At 42.2% G+C, this 20,802-nt stretch overlaps 1 protein-coding gene and 1 long non-coding RNA gene across 2 annotated transcripts; one reads left to right on the forward strand and one right to left on the reverse strand.

The window, feature by feature from the left end:
* Nucleotides 1-12,111: 12,111 nt before the first annotated feature.
* Nucleotides 12,112-16,827, reverse strand: LOC146713209 (uncharacterized). The gene is made up of 2 exons (XR_014919127.1): nt 16,411-16,827; nt 12,112-12,303 (listed from the first exon to the last, which is right to left on the reverse strand). It is a non-coding gene; the product is annotated as an uncharacterized LOC146713209 (long non-coding RNA).
* Nucleotides 16,828-17,634: 807 nt separating this feature from the next.
* Nucleotides 17,635-20,733, forward strand: LOC146713210 (uncharacterized). The gene is made up of 4 exons (XM_085437713.1): nt 17,635-17,687; nt 19,679-20,121; nt 20,348-20,496; nt 20,620-20,733. The coding sequence occupies exons 1-4, from the start codon at nt 17,635-17,637 to the stop codon at nt 20,731-20,733; spliced, it is 759 nt and encodes a 252-aa protein (XP_085293839.1).
* Nucleotides 20,734-20,802: the final 69 nt, after the last annotated feature.

Below are 20,802 nucleotides of genomic sequence, written 5' to 3' on the forward strand. Positions count from 1 at the left end.
GGGTCATGTGTTAATTTAATTGGTTAACCCGGTCCTTTATGACTACAGGGCCCTATTTCAGGAAGCCAGTTTAGTGCAAACTCTGAGTAAGTATACCCTGAGTGAACGAAAACTCTGGGTTTTCGGTTTCACAAAGCGAGTTTAGATTCATCCTGAGTGAGTCACTATGACTATGACAGCCTCACTCATTTAAGCTATTTTACATTTCTGTCACTGACACTAAGTAAATGCTCTGTCCTTGGAGTGTGTGGTTTTCTATGGGTACAAAAAAAAATGGAGGTGGTAAGGAATTATTTTAAAGCTATATCACACTGTAGTGCCATTTTATTTTCTTAAAACACTTGAATTAAACCCTGTTACTTAAAAGATGCTACACAAACACAGAAGACCAGAAAACATGAGTGTAGTGTATAAAAGCTCCACAGTGACCAATAACCGAAAATACATATAAGTAAAAACTTCTTAAAGATGAGCTGATTTTATTTTTCATCTGAGATGGTCTACTTTTAGAAAACATTTCAGAACTGAATAGTTGTCGGATATGTTTGAAGTCAGGAATGTGACTCCGGACTCTGACTTCCGTCATTGGTGTAGAGAGCAGCAGGTGGGCGGGTCAAGAAAGGACACATTTAAGAAAAACTACACAGCAGCGACTGTGGACAGACTCTAATCTGGTGTCACAGAGCAGCACTATGGATGCAGGACAATCTGTCTTGATCTGCGGGATCATCTTTGCCTTTCTTCGCTCATTTACGTCCGCAGGTAAGATTGAACTGTTACAATAAGTTTTTATAAAGTCAGCAGCCGTGTGTATTTATCAGTAATCGTGTCACCTTGCTCAAATAAACTGTCTTTACTGTTAGTGTAAATACGTAAAACAAATCTAAGAGATTAAAAACCTGACAGGATGGAGCAGTGATGATTAGCACACTTAGTTTGCGGGGTAGATGGAAACTCCTGCTTCGGTCTGTGGGGGCTTTAACATCAGGACAGCCATGCTGGTTACGACCGGTGTTCTGACAAACCATCCTCCGTTGCTAAAACGTCCTACCGTAAGTAGTTTATGCACATTTCTGCTGTCACAGAGTAATTCCACCACAAATTTAACTAGGTATGACGGTTTGCCACTTATGTTTGCCCATCACAGTATGCTTGTAGCTCATATTCATAAAGCCAGGACGGTTTGGCACTTCATTTTACCCGTCAAAGTATGTTTCTAGATCTTAGGTAGGATGATTTGCCACTTAATTTTAGCTGTTAAAGTATGCTTGTAGGTCACATTCACAAAGGTAGGACGGTTCGCCACTTAAATGCGTGTTGTGCGCATACGCAGAAACAACGGGTAGGATGGTTTGTCAGGTAGGATGGAGTCCCAGAACACCGGGCTCATGGTGTCCGTGGTAGATCTACACACACAGAAACAACCTTACCAGAGTCATGTTTCCCGTCTTCACCACTTTTCTTTAAATGTTCACGCTGCATTTCTTGATGGAATTGTCCGATCAGGAGATCCAATCCTTTCACGTTATTGTGATGGATGTGGTGTTTGTGGAGAAAACACCGGGAGCTGGAGGTTTAGCCTGGCCGCGCAGCAGATCGACATGTCCGCTTCTGCCTCAGCTCTCTTCGCCGTGTAAGTTGCTGCTGGTCCGGCTGACGATCCACGGAGAGCTCGGTGGTTTAAAGATTTCCTCCAGAGTGTTGTAGACCCTCTAAAAGAAATCCCTGTGATGGATTTAACACCGTTAATATGATGTCGGTTAGGTCTGGTCAGCTACCCGCAGTGCAGACAGCACGTCCACCCGCAGAGACTCGCTGGCTACACTCCACTGTACAGTCGCCATGTTTGCAGATTTCCTGTAGTCGTATCCAGGCCTCAAACACAAGCTCCTTATTCGTCTCCGTCTCTGTCTCCGCTCCATGTTCACTCCAAACAGCTTGTAGCTGCTTTGACAAACACATACAGCTGCTTTGTGACCGATTAAAGACGAAAACAAACATTTTATCGTCGAATAATCCGGAGACGGAGGAAACTTCCCACCGCGCTGATCGACGTCCAGAAACAACCGCGACAAAACAAAAAGGTCCAAATCCAGAATTAAGCCGAGTTTATCTCCAGGTACTCCTTCAACGTCGTCCGGCCACCACAGATGGACTTTCTGAGTTATATTACCGTCTTTATACCGATAATGTGCTGAAGCTCGCGTCAAACGACCACGGCGGAGGAGAACTTGTCGTCAGAGGATTCCGGATGCGCGTTGTCACGTCACGTGATTCGTAAATTTAAGTTAAGACACAAACTGTCATTATTGTGGGGTAGTTATTCATGTGTAAATGTATTTATTTATAAAATTTCAAACCATATCCAGTTGTGCATGCGATATCAGAGCTGTTGAATTATATGCATTTATCTAATTTTAACTTCAGCTCCTCTGCAGAATCTCAGATAAAACTTTAATTCTCCAATTCTGTAATATCGTGTCGAACGACATTGAAATAACAGAATATACAAATAGACTATGTAAAGATGTGTCCCACTAACAGGAGGACTCTGCACTAACTGTAAACAAATGATTAATAAGACTGACGAATAGAGAACAGCTGAGTGGGATGGATGGAAGCAAAATTTCAGCTGACATCAATTCATTGACACATTATTGGACATAAGAACATATTTATTGCAGAGGATCTATTTGAATTTCAAGCAGAAAAAAACTAAATAAATCTAACATGAAGCTGTATTGTTTGCACTCTGTCTTTCACACTGTGATGTGAAGGCAGACTTCTAGTAGTTTTAACGTCTCTCATTTGTTTTGTTTCCTCTTTCAGACCAGAAAAACATCACAGCTCGGTGTGGACAAAACGTCACTCTGACGTGTCGAGCTCCAAACACCAACAATGATCTTGCAGAGTGGAGCCGAGCTGACCTCGGAGATGAATATGTCTTTTTGTACCGGGATGGGCACATTATTCCAGATCACCAGCATCACTTGTTTAAGAACCGTGTGGACCTGCAGGAGACACTGATGAAGGATGGAGACGTGTCTGTGATTCTGAAGGATGTCACGACTGCTGATAGTGGAACATACATGTGTTGCATCATTGTGGCAGGAGCAACCTCATGTGAACCCATCTGCAACATAACACTGAGTGTTGTTGTTCCTCCAGGTGAGTGAGTAGAGTTGAGTGTGTGTGTGATCAGAGGTGAAGCTGCTTCCTGGTTGTTGATGTTTGTTTCTAAAGATGTTGTTGATGAGACTTTGTAGAAAGCAGCTGGTCTGAGTGATGTGATCAGAGTGCAGTAGATAATGTCTGACAGCAGTTTGAAGAGGAAATGGATTCTGTTCTGTTCTTCACTCATCACCTACCTGACAGCTGACACCTCACACCTGTTTCTCACCTGCAGGTCAGCCAGGAGGACACACAGAGGATGGAGGGAAGGAGGCAGGGAAGGAGGATGGAGGGAAGGAGGCTGGATCTGTTGGACTGAAAGTTGGTCTCTCAGTTGCTGCTGTTGTTGTTGTTGCTTTTGTTGGTGTTGTGATCTACAGAAAATGTAAACAACAGAAGCAGGGTTCTTTCCAGCCTCCAGCTGAACAGCAGCATGTTTGTAATGTTTCTGTTTTTTTCCGGATGATCTGAGTCTACGTCCACACGTACACGGGTATTTTTGAAAACTCAAATTTTTCTTCTTTTCTTTTTTCTTTTTTTAAATCCCGTCCACACATGTGTTTTTAAAAAATGTCTCCGTTCACATGCGAACGCCAAAAACAAAGTCAAACGCTGTCAAGAACATGCCACATCCTAGCCATGTATAAATGTTGGCCAATCAGAAGTCTAGAAGCCTGGGAGCGAAAGAGTAAGCTGTAAGGTTTTATGCAAACTTTAAGAATTTTAAGTTTTTGTGTTTTTCTGGTAATTTTGATACATATATTTATATTACAAAAGCGTCTGACATTTATTATATATAGCTTTAAGCACTGCATGCATTTAACTGTATTGGAGCACACTGTATTTAATATATTTATTTTGACTGCAGACTTCATTAGTGATGATGAGTAGGATTTTTTTATTATATTGTAAAAATGAAATGTAATTGACTTCGATTCATACAGTTGTTATGCTCCTGTTTCAGGGGGTTTGTGCTTCTAATGTTTCTACTGTAAAGATAAAGTGCCTTTGATTGTTGTTGTTTCCTGAATAAAACTGAAGCTAGAATCAAAGTGATCCATGTTTTGCTTGTTTGTTTTTTGTTTTTCTTGCAGTTTTCAGACAATTTTACTACAAATATTATTTTACCAATAAATATTAAGAATACATAATGACTCTCATAAACTGTGACAGAGTTTATAAACACAACAGCTGCTATAAATGTTGTAAAACATGTTTGTTTTAATTTGTTAACCTGGTTGTTTATGACTGCAGAGAGAAAAAACAAAGGATTTAACTGATTTTTGTATTTGTGAAATGTCAGAAAAAAGAGAGAGAGAATTGTTTTGTACTTTTTATTACTTTCATCATCATGCATACATTTCCTTAGTATTTGGTGGATTTGCCCTGAAATTGTTTCACTTGGGCCAGACATTTATGGTATCCTTCCACAAGCTTCCATCTATAATAGTTTGCTAGAGTCTTGACTCACTTGACAGAACTGGTGTATAAATAGATAAATAAAAGCTTTGGGGTCATTAAGACTGACAAAGTGGAGTTGTGGTGTAATGTCGGCATTACACCACAAGAGATGTTTAAAGGGGTGGGTGCTCAGAGTTAAAAAGGGGCGCATTGAACCAGGCTGAATAACAGCAACACACATTCATCAAGAATCTAATATGGGATCACATCATACTATATTGCTGTTGTGAGGTGGCGACAAGGCAAAGCAAACGTAGCCGATGTTTTACCTGATGGGTACAATGTTGCTGTTGAGGGGTTTCTGCTGCTCCTGCTGCTGATAGTGCTGGAGGGCAGGGCTGTGCTGATCTGAGACTGTAGACATTAAACAGTCCATAGGAGAGATGGTAGCTGATTAAACAAGTGTCATGAGATAATAACACAATGCAAAGATTGGTGAAAGCGCTTGGAACAAGGGCTGGGCGATATATCAAGTTTTTTAAAAATATCGATATATTTTCATACAAGATATAAGATGTGACAATATCGTTTATATCAATATAGTATATGTTACATTATAAAATCCTTTCATTTTCTCAAAAATCAACAGTGCACCTTTTGTATGAATTCTGGTTGTGCTTACTGACCGCAAACCGATTTTATGTGGTACACGGCGCTCAGCAATCTCTCAAAAAATGTTTTAGTACGACTTTGGTAAGCTACGGGGCTGCACCGCTTGATGGATTGTCGGAGCATTACAGCTACTGTAGTCTGGTGCCTTGCGGAGTGATACGTACTGTACTTCAACCTAATATTACCGTATTGTGTGTGTAAGGGCCATAAATGGCACCTGTTAAGAGACATGGTTACAAAGAGGATTTCAAACTCAAGGCTGTCAGTCAAGCAGTAGAACTCGGAAATAGAGCAGCTGTGAAATCTGTCTCTTTGTTATTATGCTCATTGTCTTTTAATTTACATTCTGACTGCACAATTGTGAGCTTTTTGTTATGCACAAAAACGTTTTTATGGAGCATTATTATTTAATAAATGCTGATAATTTATTTTTGAGTAAATTCTTCATGTACATCTATGCTGTATGTAAATAAAAGTTCCTGTGTGACTAAGAACTCTCTTTTTGTTCTTAACTTATGGCTTTAAAAAAATATCGAGATATATATCTTATATCGCCATCCAGCTAAAAAATATCGAGATATGAATTTTGGGTTATATCGCCCAGCCCTACTTGGAACCATAACGCAACAAAAAACTGTGAGAAATAAACTAGGCCCTGCCTGTGAATCAATCTTTGCCTCTTTTCCTCCTTCCATCTCCTCATCTCATATATCACTCTCAACTTGCTGTCCATCTGAGAACAAGACACAAACTGCTACACACTACAGTGTATGCTGTACACCTACTTACTGGTTTTGTTGCATTAGTCTGTTTCTCTGAGGTAATTTGTGTTTCTGCTACAGCTCCAGACCACCCAGGCAGAAAAAAATGTGCGTGCTCTTTGCGAGCTCATTCCGCTCATAACGAGTGCGTTCTGCCGTCAAGGGCGATCATTGGTTAATGACGATCATGTGACTGATGCAAGCCAGATCGTTGTATTTAGCAAAGACTATGATTAATTGATAATATAATTTTTGAGAGGCACAGACAGGACTCCACAAGCACAAACACATTAAAAAAAAAAGTTGCCTCAACAAAAGGGCACTTTGGGCTCCTATCAGGAAAAGGGGGAGGGCCCATCCCCCCTTTCTCTCTCTCCCTCCTGGTCTGTTCCTGCCCTACTGCAAGTGTAACTACCGCCCCTCCCCCCTTTCTCTCTCTCCCTCCTGGTCTGTTCCCGCGCTACTGCGAGTGTAACTACCGCCCCTCCCCCTTTCTCTCTCTGACTCCTGTTGTAACTACGACACCTCCCCCCTTTCTCTCTCTCCTTCCTGCTCTGTTCCTGCCCTACTGCAAGTGTAACTACCGCCCCTCCCCCCTTTCTCTCTCTCCCTCCTGGTCTGTTCCTGCGCTACTACGAGTGTAACTACTGCCCATCCCCCCTTTCTCTCTCTCCCTCCTGCTCTGTTCCCGCCCTACTGCGAGTGTAACTACCGCCCCTCCCCCCTTTCTCTCTCTCCCTCCTGGTCTGTTCCTGCGCTACTACGAGTGTAACTACTGCCCATCCCCCCTTTCTCTCTCTCCCTCCTGCTCTGTTCCCGCCCTACTGCGAGTGTAACTACCGCCCCTCCCCCCTTTCTCTCTCTCCCTCCTGGTCTGTTCCTGCGCTACTACGAGTGTAACTACTGCCCATCCCCCCTTTCTCTCTCTCCCTCCTGCTCTGTTCCCGCGCTACTACGAGTGTAACTACCGCCCCTCCCCCCTTTATCTCTCTCCCTCCTGCTCTGTTCCCGCGCTACTGCGAGTGTAACTACCGCCCATCCCCCCTTTCTCTCTCTCCCTCCTGCTCTGTTCCCGCGCTACTACGAGTGTAACTACCGCCCATCCCCCCTTTCTCTCTCTCCCTCCTGCTCTGTTCCCGCGCTACTGCGAGTGTAACTACCGCCCCTCCCCCTTTCTCTCTCTGACTCCTGCTGTAACTACCGCCCATCCCCCCTTTCTCTCTCTCACTCCTGCTCTGTTCCCGCGCTACTACGAGTGTAACTACCGCCCCTCCCCCCTTTCTCTCTCTCACTCCTGCTCTGTTCCCGCGCTACTACGAGTGTAACTACCGCCCATCCCCCCTTTCTCTCTCTCCCTCCTGCTCTGTTCCCGCGCTACTACGAGTGTAACTACCGCCCATCCCCCCTTTCTCTCTCTCCCTCCTGCTCTGTTCCCGCGCTACTGCGAGTGTAACTACCGCCCCTCCCCCTTTCTCTCTCTGACTCCTGCTGTAACTACCGCCCATCCCCCCTTTCTCTCTCTCACTCCTGCTCTGTTCCCGCCCTACTGCAAGTGTAACTACCGCCCCTCCCCCCTTTCTCTCTCTGACTCCTGCTGTAACTACGACCCCTCCCCCCTTTCTCTCTCTCCTTCCTGCTCTGTTCCCGCCCTACTGCAAGTGTAACTACCGCCCCTCCCCCCTTTCTCTCTCTCCCTCCTGCTCTGTTCCCGCCCTACTGCAAGTGTAACTACCGCCCCTCCCCCCTTTCTCTCTCTCCCTCCTGGTCTGTTCCCGCGCTACTGCGAGTGTAACTACCGCCCATCCCCCCCTTTCTCTCTCTCACTCCTGCTCTGTTCCCGCGCTACTGCGAGTGTAACTACCGCCCCTCCCCCCTTTCTCTCTCTCACTCCTGCTCTGTTCCCGCGCTACTGCGAGTGTAACTACCGCCCATCCCCCCTTTCTCTCTCTGACTCCTGCTGTAACTACGACCCCTCCCCCCTTTCTCTCTCTCCTTCCTGCTCTGTTCCCGCCCTACTGCGAGTGTAACTACCGCCCCTCCCCCCTTTCTCTCTCTCCCTCCTGCTGTAACTACCACCCCTCCCCCCTTTCTCTCTCTTCTTCCTGCTCTGTTCCTGCCCTACTGCAAGTGTAACTACCACCCCTCCCCCCTTTCTCTCTCTCACTCCTGCTCTGTTCCCTTTGCTAAATGATTTAATGAAATTTGTTTTCATTACATGTGTGCACACATTCATTCTGAATGTAAAGTAGTGTGTAGTGTAGTTTTAGAAAATGTAACAGACCAGCACACAACAAATGAGACAACAAACGAGAAGGATTTAGAAGCTCACAAGTGTTTCTTTCTTAAAGAACAGGCTCTGGTAATACGTACAGCAATGGCAATGGCACGGTTTATCTAGGCACAAACCTATTGCTGGAACAGCCGAAACAATTCTACTGCAACTAGCAAAGCACTGGACACAGGTAGAACCCTTGTGTGATCTCGTGCACGAGGGAGGTGACCGAGATGGTGACATGTGACATCTTAAACAGGCATATATGTGTACATGTAGGTATGTGTTTGTGTGTGTGTGTGTGTTTCTGCGTGTGTGTGTGTTTCTGCTGTGTGTGTGTGTGTGTGTGTGTGTGTATCTGTGAATAACTACTAAGGATGAGACATTCTATGCATCCATCCATTCACTTCCGCTTATCCTTTCAAGGATGGAGGGGGCAATGGAGCCTATCCCAGCTGTTATAGGGCGAGATGCACAGAGACACATACAACCATTTGCACTCACAGATTCACACCTATGGGCAATTTAGATTAATCAATTAACCTATCCCCCACTGTATGTCATTGGACTGTGGGAGGAAGCTGGGAAGAACCCACGCAGGCTCTTCTTGCTGTGCGGCAACAGTAACGACTGTGCTGCCCTGAGACATTCTATCAATATGCAACTGATTATATACCTATAATAATAATAATACTAATAACGAATTGCATTTACATAGCGCTTTTCGAGACCCTTAAAGCGCTTTACAATTCCACTATTCATTCACTCTCACATTCACACACTGGTGGAGGCAGCTACATTTGTAGCAACAGCTGCCCTGGAGCAGACTGACAGAAGCCAGGCCGCCATAACGCGCTATCGGCTCCTCTGGCCACCACCAGTGGGTGGTAGGTGAAATGTCTTGCCCAAGGACACAACAACCAAGACAGACAGAGCAGGGCATCGAACCGGCAACCTTCCAGTTACAAGATGAGCTTCCCAACCCCCGAACCATGGTATTATGTGTTTCTAAGTATAAATGACAACCCAAAAATATAACCCTGACAATGATCACCTCTGGGTTTCAGCCAGGACCTAGGTTACAGCAAGAGCATTTGACTTGATTATCAAAGTGCTCTCCTAGGAGTATACAGGCTGAGAAGTTCAGTTAAATAGCAATATTATTTACGAAATTTGAATGTAAGCAATAAAATCTTAAAATCAATCCAATATTTGATGGGCAGCAAGGATCGGGGTAATAGAATCAAACCTTCTAGTACCAGCTAAAAGGCGCGCCGCTGCATTTTGGACAAGTTGTAGTTTATGAAAAAGGGCAGATTGGAGGCCCAGGTAAAGGGACTTGCAGTAGTCTAATTTTGAAGTAACAAATGCATGTATAAGTATATCAAGATCCATTTGCAGTATGTAATGCTTAGCCTTAGAGATTTGTCGTAGTTGGTAAAAGCTAGACTGTACTACAGAGGATACTTGTTTATGAAGTTTAAAGGAGCTCTCCAAAAGAACACCTAAGTTACGTACTGTATCAGAGAGGGAGGTAGCAAGGGGCCCAAATTTATCGGCTAATTGTCCTCGAGGGACGTGGCTATCAAAGACAATAATTTCCACTTTCTTTTCATTTAGAAAAATGGAGTTACTCGATAAACAGCCTTTGACCTCCCTCATACAAACAAGAAAGCAGTGTAGTGTAATCAATGAACATTTTGAGCTGTTACTTGGTTTGTTACTTCTTGGGCTCGTTGTTGTTGCTCTCGTGATCACTTCAAAACTGCCAAAGAAGAATTTATTTGTCCACATCACATAAAGACAGACGAGCCTCTAACAGCTCTCTAGATGAGGAACTGCACTGAGCTCTGTGGACTCTTTACTTCAATCATCTTAAACTGTGATTATTGAATAATTCACAGTTTAACATCTTTATCTTTGATCCTGGCTCCTGGTGCAGCTCCTCAGTTCATCTACATCAGGACTCACTGTTCTCCTGCACACTTTGTTCCTCTACAACAACAACAACACAAATCATTGAGTTTTATTTATGGAGACTTTTGGAAATTGTGTGAATATTTTTATGATCTTCATGAGCCTCCTTGTTTCTTCTGTGGTTGAATGTGAATCCAGCATGTAGCTTTACAATAACTGTTGTTAATAAAGGGTAAAATGATGGTTAATTAAACTGTAATAAATATGTATTTTACTGCTGGGAGTGAAGTTTATATACTTAAGATGTTTGATCATTAAAATCTTTGAAAACTGAAAAAACATGATTTGTTTTGTCTGTTCAAAATTTCCATCTGTAAACTTGTAAAAATGAGGTCCTTCATATTCAGTAAAATTAAGATGTGAAATTAAAAGCAAAGGTGAATTTTACCTCTGTGTTGCAGGCAGAGGCGGAGCCAGACATTTTATACACCCGGGGCTTAGCCCTAAAGGGTAGTATGCATGTGGGATTGGGGGGGAGGGGTGAATGAGATATTTATTAGGCTGTGCTTTCATTTAAAAAAGAAAAAAGAAAAAAAAGAATAGCTTCATATAGGAAAAAATATATATCACACATGCAGGACATCTTAAACTCCTTTTTTTAAGTTAAGCAGCAAGGCAGAACAAAATCAGGGCTGTATCAAGACACAGGGACTAAACCCCAATTCAACCAGACCCAGAACTGATTGGGAATTAAAACAGGACTACTTAGGACTTAACCAAGACAGAACCAGAATCAAAACACTCAGAATCATCATAGACCTGCACTACACTTATTTTTTAATTCTACCAAAGTCCACTATTTAGATTCAGAAAGGTTTATATAATTATTTAGCCTTGTTGTGCAAACAAGACACATTAACTTAATAAATATAGAATTTGAAAAATAGCAAACCTAAAAAGATACACTAGGTACTGGATACATGTTCTGATGAGTTTTGGCAAACAACCATTTGACTAACGTGTGTCTCACCTGCTCTTGTTCATCTCTGTTCTGTCCTCATTCTCTCTCTCCCTCTCTCTCCCTCTTTGTGCTGACAATCAAGCCAAACACCAACATCATCAAATATACGTCATCATCAAATATCTGGTTTCAATAGTTGAAACCAGATATTTATGTACTCTTCAGATCAAAACACAAACACTTTTTAATTGTAACATCAAATCAGACTAAATGTTATTTTTTTAGATTGATAAATATAAAAAACACATTTGTTAAATTTAAGAGTAAATAGAGAAACTATCTGTATTTCTTAATTGCAAATGGCACCAAATTGTATTCAAAACTGAGCCACACTTATGGAGCTCCACAGTTCTTTTCCTGGTGTTTTGGTTGACATCTCTTGATGTTCCCATGTCACAGAAACAGGCTCTGTGTTTTGCCTTATATGCATCCACAGCTGTGCCACCAATTTACTCACATGGACTCTACTAACCTATCAGAAGCTTCTTCAGCTCAGAATGGAATCGTCTGGAGTTTCTTATTAATTAACAATAAACTTAGTGTATATGTATTCCTACATTTGATGAAAGTGATAAAAAATAGAAGCTCTGTCTCTCTTTATTCTGACATTTAACTAATTCAAAAGATATTTCAATATTTATTTATCCAAAACAAGTTTACTCTAAATTGATGTTGTACAGTAAAAAAATGGTCTTGTGTTTTCCATAAAGTGTATGTAAATATCTGGTTTAAACTGTGGATATCCTGCTGTGTATTGAAATTCCTCCTGTTTCGCATAGAAATATACTGAACAACATACAAAGCATAATATATAAAATACTACCAGAGTTTTTTCTTTGAAAGAAGCTCCTTATGTCACAACGGGACTGAACGGACTCACGCGCAGGCTCTAGGTCTTGAAAGCACAAGAGTCTTTATTATGATACACCAGGTGATTATTTACAAAAGTGAGGGGAAAGCCGGGCTCCGGGGGTCCACACACGAACGGGAAAGACGCCGATAGTCACGCACACACACACTCCGTCCACTCCTCACGCTCCTCTTCACACTCCAATCACTCGGGTAACACAGGGGTTGGTCCAGGGAATCTGTACACAGAGACACGAAGGGATTATAAGGTAAATCGCTGTGAAAACACTCTAGAAGTAATTGAGCTGGGGTTACACTGACGAGGGTCAGCAACGGTCCAGCGACGAGAAACACAGAGCTGCCATCTTATAAAGGAGCTGAAACACTCGTGATGAGCCACAGGTGCGTGGGCCAAGGGCAGGAGCCCACAGGTGAGCTCCGCCCAGGCAGAGGGAGGAGGGAAAGAGGGGAAGGGAGAGAGCAGGAACAAAAAAAGAATACAAAAACATATGTAGCCATACTGAGCCGACCGGGTAGGCACAGGGACCCTGACACCTTATTTCCATTCTTGTATATCAGTGCATTACTGAAACCGATTTATTTAGCCGTGGAGGGAAACAACTGAAAATATGAAATAAACACACATGTAAGCTAAGACTCTCTAAAGAAACAGCATTGTTGTTATTCGGCTTTTCATTTCGCCATTTGTTGATACACTTGAAGATCAAGTAACGTAATATGGGTCAAGTGATCAGTTTGATATCAATCGTTCGTGATACACCGTCATATTTACATTATTTGTACAGTACGAATGATTTGCTTTGGTACCTGGTCGAACTTCAGTTCTCGTCTGTCTGCTTGGCTGCGCTTCTCCAACAGCTCACTCGCAGGCAGCAGCTGCCCCGCCCCCTCGCTCAGTCGCTTAGTGCCTGAGCTCGGATCATACCAAAATTAGGGGGGATTTACCCACGGTCGTAAATTCCCACAGTGCGCTATGTGCTTCGAATATTGTGTGTAGTTTTTGTTTTATACAGTTGTCAGCCAGGCATCTAACTATGAAACAAATTACACTCCGGGCTTCTGACAAAACAACCCGGGCTTAAGCCCAGTAATCCACCCCCTCCCCCGCTCCGCCACTGGTTGCAGGCATCGATTTCTAAATGTGTTTGTCAAATAGAAATGAGTTTGTTATTGAAAACACTGAAAATCTTTTCTCTGTTAATTTGCCTGTTAAATCAAAGTTAAAGTGAATTACAAAATTACAAATTTTAGTTTTTATTGCAGTTTTAGAAAGTTTTCCAATGTTTTTGGAAATGGGGTTTGTAAAATATAGACTATTATTAATGTCTACATATATTTCCATGTACTCATGTTAGATAGACAGAAGTTCCATAGAAAAAAGCGCTTGTATAAATGTGTATAAAGTGCTTTAAATGCTCAGGTAAAGTAAAAAAGCAATAAGAACCAGTTCATTTACCTTTTAACAATCTTATCATTGTTACATCAGAAAAATGAAACAGAAAAAAATGTACATTTTCAGTGTGGCTCTAAATGCAGTTTTACAGCTGACCAAAAAAACTCTATAAAGAAGAGTGGAGGGTTGATAGAAGGTTGAATCAGACCAAACACACAAAATTAAAGCTTAATTTGCAGCCGGTCAGAAGTTTGCTGTTCACTGCTCTTTTTTGTTTTCTGATCTTTTATAAATTAATATTTTTAAGATGGAAAATAAAAAAAAATGTCAGGCTGCCAAAGAGCTGTGGAAAAAGAAGCACTTCCTGTTTCATGCTGCAGGAGAGATTTCTCCAAACTAACACTTCTCCATTTTGTCTTCACTTCTATTTTGTGTTGACTCTACACTTCAATGCAGTAAATTTATTTTATATTAAATCTTTATTCATGTGTGTCTTTTGTTTTCTGTCAGTAGCACAAGGTGACCACAGTTATACAAACTCATTATAAAGTGATCATTAGAATTTATCCTAAAATTGAACCAAACTTTGAAGCTCGGCTGATTTTCTTTGCTGGAAAAAAGTCGACAAAGAAGAAAACGTGAAAATTCATTAAGTCTTGTTTCAGGGTGAATTCAACTTTAATTAGGATTTTTCAGCACGTCTTAAGAACAAAGACTGAGCTAACAAATTTTATTTTTAACTCATAAAACAAACTAACATGAATCAGAAGTAAAATCAGTAACGTGACAAACAAACTACATTAAACTCTGCAGATTGTAAATGTCAAATATTATATTCTGACCCCACTGTGGACCAGATTAAACCACTTCCTGTTTGAAAGGGACGTAGTATTTACTCCTCTTTAACTCAATATATTATTCAGACATCTATAAATAAATGAACCTAAAGCACGGTCACCAATGTATGTCTGTATTAATATGTTCATTTAGCTTTGGTCACTTAACTACACCCATCTAAAAATACTGCTTTAAAAGCATCATTTAATGTACAGTACACGATTATCTGATCCTACAGTTTGCAACCTGAACATCCACTCACTGTGAAACTAGCTGCTACTTCAGTGGTTTTTTAACTGACATCAGAAACGACTGTGATTATTTTCCTGTGCTGAGAACTTTTAAGTCTCCCCACCTGCTGAATCCACTTTAACCTGACTGTACACATTTTACTGTTTACAGGCAAAGTCACCCTCTACAATGTGGACAACAGATAACATATATATAAAAAAAACATCATGTTCTACTTCACTGATTCAAACTAAGGATTTAACATTTAGACTGAAAGGGTTTGTTAGAAATCCAGAAATTTATGTGTTGGACTAAAAAGTCATTTCTGATGTTTCTGAGTGTTTTTCTCTAATATTCTTATATTTTTAAACAGACTGTAGTGAAGATGATTTCTGAATGAGCTATAAATACAATGAAGAAATTAGCTGTTGTTGAAGTATCTTTATGACACTGTAATTGTTCCACATTGCAATCAAATCAGTCCTTTATGGTGACTTAAATATCCTCATACGACTGCAATGTTATAGTTCTTACAACTTCTCCCGCCATCTTGGCCACATCTCTTTTTAAAAGGACGTTTTTAATATAAATGACACTTTTACCCAGATAAATAAAGGAAATACATCAGTTGCTATCATTCATGAGAGAGATATATTAGAGCAATTTTTGACACATTATAGACAACAAGACCCTTTTAACCCTCATAATGTCCTCCCGATTGCCATACTCTTGTCCTCTGGATCAAAAACGACCCACCTCTTTTCTTTTCTTTTTTTAAGTACATACACCTTTAGTTTTACTTAAAACCATCACATTACCACAAAATCCCCCCTTCATTTTGCGATTAAGGACCACCAGACCTTGTTTACATAAAAATATACCCTTGTTTGTTTGTGTTGTTTTGTTTTCGAGTGAAAATAAAATGTGGGGTCATTTTTGATCCCACAACACGAGGAAGTTTGGCGGAAAATATTTTGACTGAAAGCTAAAACCTGCACTTGCAGTTTCCGTATTGATGACGCAAGTTCCTTCAAAATAAAGTTTTGCCTCGTCAGTCAGCAGGAAGTTATCCAAGGCTTTATTTTACTTAACTTTACTCTGAAAGCAGACATCGGTATTATTTCCGGTTAGTCCGGGAATCTTGATTTTCTCGCTTTTCTCCGCCTTCGTCCACTCAGGGACATCACAGTTCCACCGACGGTTTTGGCAGCAGGTCGCTGACACATCTGCCAACCAGTTCGGGCTTTGGCAACAATTTTAGGGTAAATCAATTTTTCAGGAACTTTTTTTCTGCGAACTTTAGAAACACTCTGATCTGCGCACCCACAGAAGTACAAGTAATGGACCTGACATCAGCCTGCTGCTCGGTGATTTTCACCTGCCTTCTCTCGGCTGTCTGTTCAAGTGAGTTCAACTGATTTTTTGTTTTTTACACTGTAACTACACACTCATAACACACTGCGATCCACTGTAACTACACACTGACAACACACTGAGGTGGCAGAGATGGATCAGGGTGCTTGTGTAATGATCGGAAGGTCGGGGCTTCACCGCCCCTGAGGTATCCCTGAGTAAGGTACCGTCTGTACACACTGCTCCCGGGGCGCTGGACTGGTGGCTGCTCGCTGCTTCACTGACTGAATGTGTTAAATGCAGCGGACTCATTTCCTACTGGATTAATAAAGTACACATTACATTACACTGACAACACACAGTTATACTTGATTACGGTATCACCGCGACTCTTCCACTGCTCTTCTCTCTGTGTAAACTACGTGAGCAGTCTGCTGTCACTGTGAGCAGGACACAAATGTGTGAAACAAACTCCACATCTGTGCTGATGTTCGCTCAGTGTTGTACTTACTCTGAAGAGATTTAAAAGTGCCGCACCGGGGACGGGAAAATGTGACGTCAGAGAAGGGGGCGGGGCTTTCCGGAACCTTCTAAAGCAGAGCAGAGGCCTGGTCCTCTCCCGGTCCTACTTCTTCTAAGTCGTCTGGATATCCTCGTTAAACCTTCTAACAATGCAGAGTTTTCGCTCGGAAGTTGTTTCTACCATCTCTTTAAGGGCTGAGGTAAAACGAAACTTTATAAACTAGAAAATCCGTCAGAAGAAGGAGCGAGTAAACGCAACGCTGTCACAAACGAGCCCGAGGTTTTCCTGCTAGTCTTAAAAAGGGTTGTACTTCCTGTCCCAGTGAGCAGGAGGAAACTGTCTGAATCGCTTCACATTTACATGGAAATGATCATTAATGCTGAAGCCGTGTGGGTATCAGTCACGGACCGGCCTCCCCTCGTGTGTTTTTCTATTAAGATCAGGATCATTGCCTTAAAAATGATGATGTTACCGATCAGATTCTTTCGTGGTGGATCAAAATCTGATCTTCTCTGTGTTCATAATTTCATCCATTCAGACAAGATCAACAACACTGACTGACACGCAACTGGCTGAGCAGCAATGCTTTTATTCCTTGTCCTGGATCGCCATCTTGTGGCAGATTTGGGAATTGTTTAGGAAGTATTTTCCTATTTTTGTACATTGAGGTGTCGCAGCTTCTTAGTATGTTTTTCCTGTCGATGTTTGTTATTAGTTTTTTTTAAACACGTACTATCACGTTGAACATAAAGTAAAGTTAACCTCTTGCAGCCTCTTCTGCAGCACAATCCAGCGTTACACAAACGTGCAGCACTGTGTAGGCCTACAGTCCGCCCTACAGGGCCGACTCCACAGCACACAAACCAGGCTATGGCCCCGCCGTCTTTACTCTCTTCACCAGCTCTATAACCAGTTTAAATCTGGGACTCTCCACCATTTGACCTTAGAACTGAAGAAGCTTCTCGGATGAGAGGTGAAACGTCTTCAAGCAACTTAAAGAAGTCCAGACGCTTTTCTTTGCAAGCTCCTTTGACTTCGCGCTATATAAATAAAATTGAATTGAACTTGTGTTGACCAGGCCAACATTCAATTCAACCAACATTCGTTAGTTTTTGCTCCTGATTTCACCATCAGCTCTTCATCTACTACACTGCTCCCTCTGAGAAATCAGAGTCAGATAGATGCAGGTGACGGGGCTGACTAAATGATGCAATGATCCCAGTTCATACATCAGGCCCACGACCCCGTGCCAACACCGCGGTAAAGTGAGCCGTCATTTGTGAGCCGCGGTCAAGCCAGCCGCCTCTTATCCGCCGCATAAATTTCCTTGCGCTTTTACACCAGTCTTTACGGTAGCGCCTTTTCGCTTTATGTGCCGATTGAAAGCCTATACCCGCGCACACGTGTTCGCGCGCGCACAAATTACAATGTAACAGCCCGATACAGTCAATACAATTATGGAAATGTCAGAAATTCATTAAAAATCATCCTGAGTAGTTGATGTCCAACTTTCAACACATCCCTCCTCTGGGCCACCTACTGTACCTGTGTGCCAAGTTTCATCCAGATTTACTGTAGAATTCCTCAGAAATTAATGGAAACATTTATTCAATCTAATACAGCCAATGCACTACAATTGTGTCAATTTTCAAAAATTTATTAAAAATCATCCTGAGTAGTTGATGTACAACTTTCAACACATCCCCCCTCTGGGACACCTCCTGTACCTGTGTGCCAGATTTCAGCCCGATTTACTGTAGAATTCCTCAGAAATTAAAGGGTACTTGTATCCAATGCAATACAGCCAATACAATAGAATTATGTCAATTTTCAAAAATTCATTAAAAATCATCCTGAGTAGTTGATGTCCAACTTTCAACACATCCCTCCTCTGGGCCACCTACTGTACCTGTGTGCCAAGTTTCATCCATATTTACTGTAGAATTCCTCAGAAATTAAAGGACATTTATATTCAATTCAATACAGCCAATACACTACAAATATGTCAATTTTCAAAAATTCATTAAAAGTCATCCTGAGTAGTTGAAGCCCAACTTTCAACACATTCCGAAAAGGTGCTACCGTAAAGACTGGTGTAAAAGCGCAAGGAAATTTATGCGGCGGATAAGAGGCGGCTGGCTTGACCGCGGCTCACAAATGACGGCTCACTTTACCGCGGTGTTGGCACGGGGTCGTGGGCCTGATGTCTGAACTAGGATCATTGCATCATTTAGTCAGCCCCGTCACCTGCATCTATCTGACTCTGATTTCTCAGAGGGAGCAGTGTAGTAGATGAAGAGCTGATGGTGAAATCAGGAGCAAAAACTAACGAATGTTGGTTGAATTGAATGTTGGCCTGGTCAACACAAGTTCAATTCAATTTTATTTATATAGCGCGAAATCACAACAGCAGTCACCTCAAGGTGCTTTATACTCTAAGGTAGACCCTACAACAATACATGTCCAGGAAGTTCATGTCGTGTTCACAAAGATGATGATTATGTGAACAGAGGTGGACCTACAACATGGCTTCATGTCTACAAACCCACAAAGTCTTACAGCAGTAAGGATGCACCCGTGTCATCCATGTGATCTGCGTGCTCAGAGCCTGGCTCTACAATCACCTGGACACAGAGAAACCTTGATGTAGATGTTTGATGAGCTAAAGTCCACAATATTAAGATTATGTGTATACTTTACTTTAACGATCCCTGTGGGGAAATTACTCTTTCTGCATTTGACCTGTTCACTCAGTGAAGCAGTGAGCAGCCACTGAGCAGGCGCCTGGGGAGCAGTGTGTAGGAACGGTACCTTGCTCAGACATACTTCAGGGTAGCCGTTCAGTGGACTTGAACCCCCGACTTTCCGAGCATGGGGCGACCACTCTGACTGACAGCCTACACAGACATAAACTTATTATCATAATTTCGTTCTGTGGTCACCAGAAAAACAACCTGAAATAATAACCTGAAAAACATTGCATCTTTCTGAGCATAAGAACAAAAACAACAAATATGCAGCTGTTCAAAGGTGTTTGCAAAAATATTATTTGTCTTAAGTCCTTTCAAATTGTGTTTTTGTTTGATTTCTAACACTGGGAGCTAAACACAAGTTGTTCTGTTTGCACTGAGATATGTTTAGACTTTGTTCTTTATCAAGAATTTATCGCTTTGTTGTTCGTCTGAATTCTGTGATTCCTTAACAGATTTTAACAGGTCTATGGTCACGTTTGTGTGATTCAACCAGCATAAACCAGAGAGCAGTTGTGTCTGTTCCCCACTCCGATTGGCTGCTGTAGAAGTGACTGTTTCCTCTCTGCTCTGTTGTTACATCTTTCAGACCAGAAAACCATCACGGGTCAGTCTGGACAGAACGCCACGATGACATGTCGAGCTCCAAACAACAACTTCACACTTGTACAGTGGAGCAGAGCTGATCTGGAGCCAGAACATGTTGCTGTTTACAAGGGTGGACAGTTCCTTCCAGATCACCAGCATCCATCTTTTAAGAACCGGGTGGATCTGCAGGACAGACAGATGAAGGATGGAGACGTGTCTTTGATTCTGAAGAATGCAACGAGTGCTGATAGTGGAAAATACGAGTGTCGTGTGTTCAACAGAGGAACTATGCGCAGGAAGAGAGCCCTGTCAAAGATTCCTCCCATCAGCATCATCCACCTGAGTGTTGTTGATTCTCCAGGTGAGTGAGTAGAGTTGAGTGTGTGTGTGATCAGAGGTGAAGCTGCTTCCTGGTTGTTGATGTTTGTTTCTAAAGATGTTGTTGATGAGACTTTGTAGAAAGCAGCTGGTCTGAGTGATGTGATCAGAGTGCAGTAGATAATGTCTGACAGCAGTTTGATTCTGTTCTGTTCTTCACTCATCACCTACCTGACAGCTGACACCTCACACCTGTTTCTCACCTGCAGGTCAGACAGGAGGACACACAGAGGATGGAGGGAAGGAGGCTGGAGGGAAGGAGGCAGGAGGGAAGGAGGATGGAGTCAATAAGCATTATGGGCTGATACCTTCTGGGTTGTTACTTCTTGTGAAGAAGTTGTTGACAGTGGCAGCTAAAGTGAAGAAGTTGCTGGTGCTGGTGGCTAGAGGGAGACAGTTGTTTAGGGAGTTGTTGGCGCTGGTGGCTAGAGGGAGACAGTTGTTTAGGGAGTTGTTGGCGCTGGTGGCTAGAGGGAGCGAGTTGTTGACGGTGGTGGCTAAAGTGACGGAGTTGCTGGAGGTGGTGAATAGAGGGAGGGAGTTGCTTTGGGACTTGGTGGAGGTGGTGTTTGACCTTTTGGAGTTGGTGTTTTGATCTACAGAAAGCTTAAACCACAGAAGCAGGGTTCATACCAGCTTCCATTAGAACTTCAGTCTGTTTTAA

The sequence above is a fragment of the Copadichromis virginalis genome, linkage group LG3 (genome assembly GCF_057382275.1).
Source record: "Copadichromis virginalis isolate Kocher_CV1m ecotype Utaka linkage group LG3, C_Virginalis_male_GT1.1, whole genome shotgun sequence".
NCBI lineage: Eukaryota > Metazoa > Chordata > Actinopteri > Cichliformes > Cichlidae > Copadichromis > Copadichromis virginalis.

What these genes read in the sequence shown, in the direction of transcription:
- LOC146713210 (XM_085437713.1), top strand. Translation starts at nt 17,635, where the DNA reads ATGATCCCAGTTCATACATCAGGCCCACGACCCCGTGCCAACACCGCG. An exon ending in CGTGCCAACACCGCGGTAAA is followed by an intron (nt 17,688 to 19,678) that starts GTGAGCCGTCAT and finishes AGCATAAACCAG; the next exon opens with AGAGCAGTTGTGTCTGTTCC. An exon ending in TGTTGACAGTGGCAGCTAAA is followed by an intron (nt 20,497 to 20,619) that starts GTGAAGAAGTTG and finishes AGAGGGAGCGAG; the next exon opens with TTGTTGACGGTGGTGGCTAA.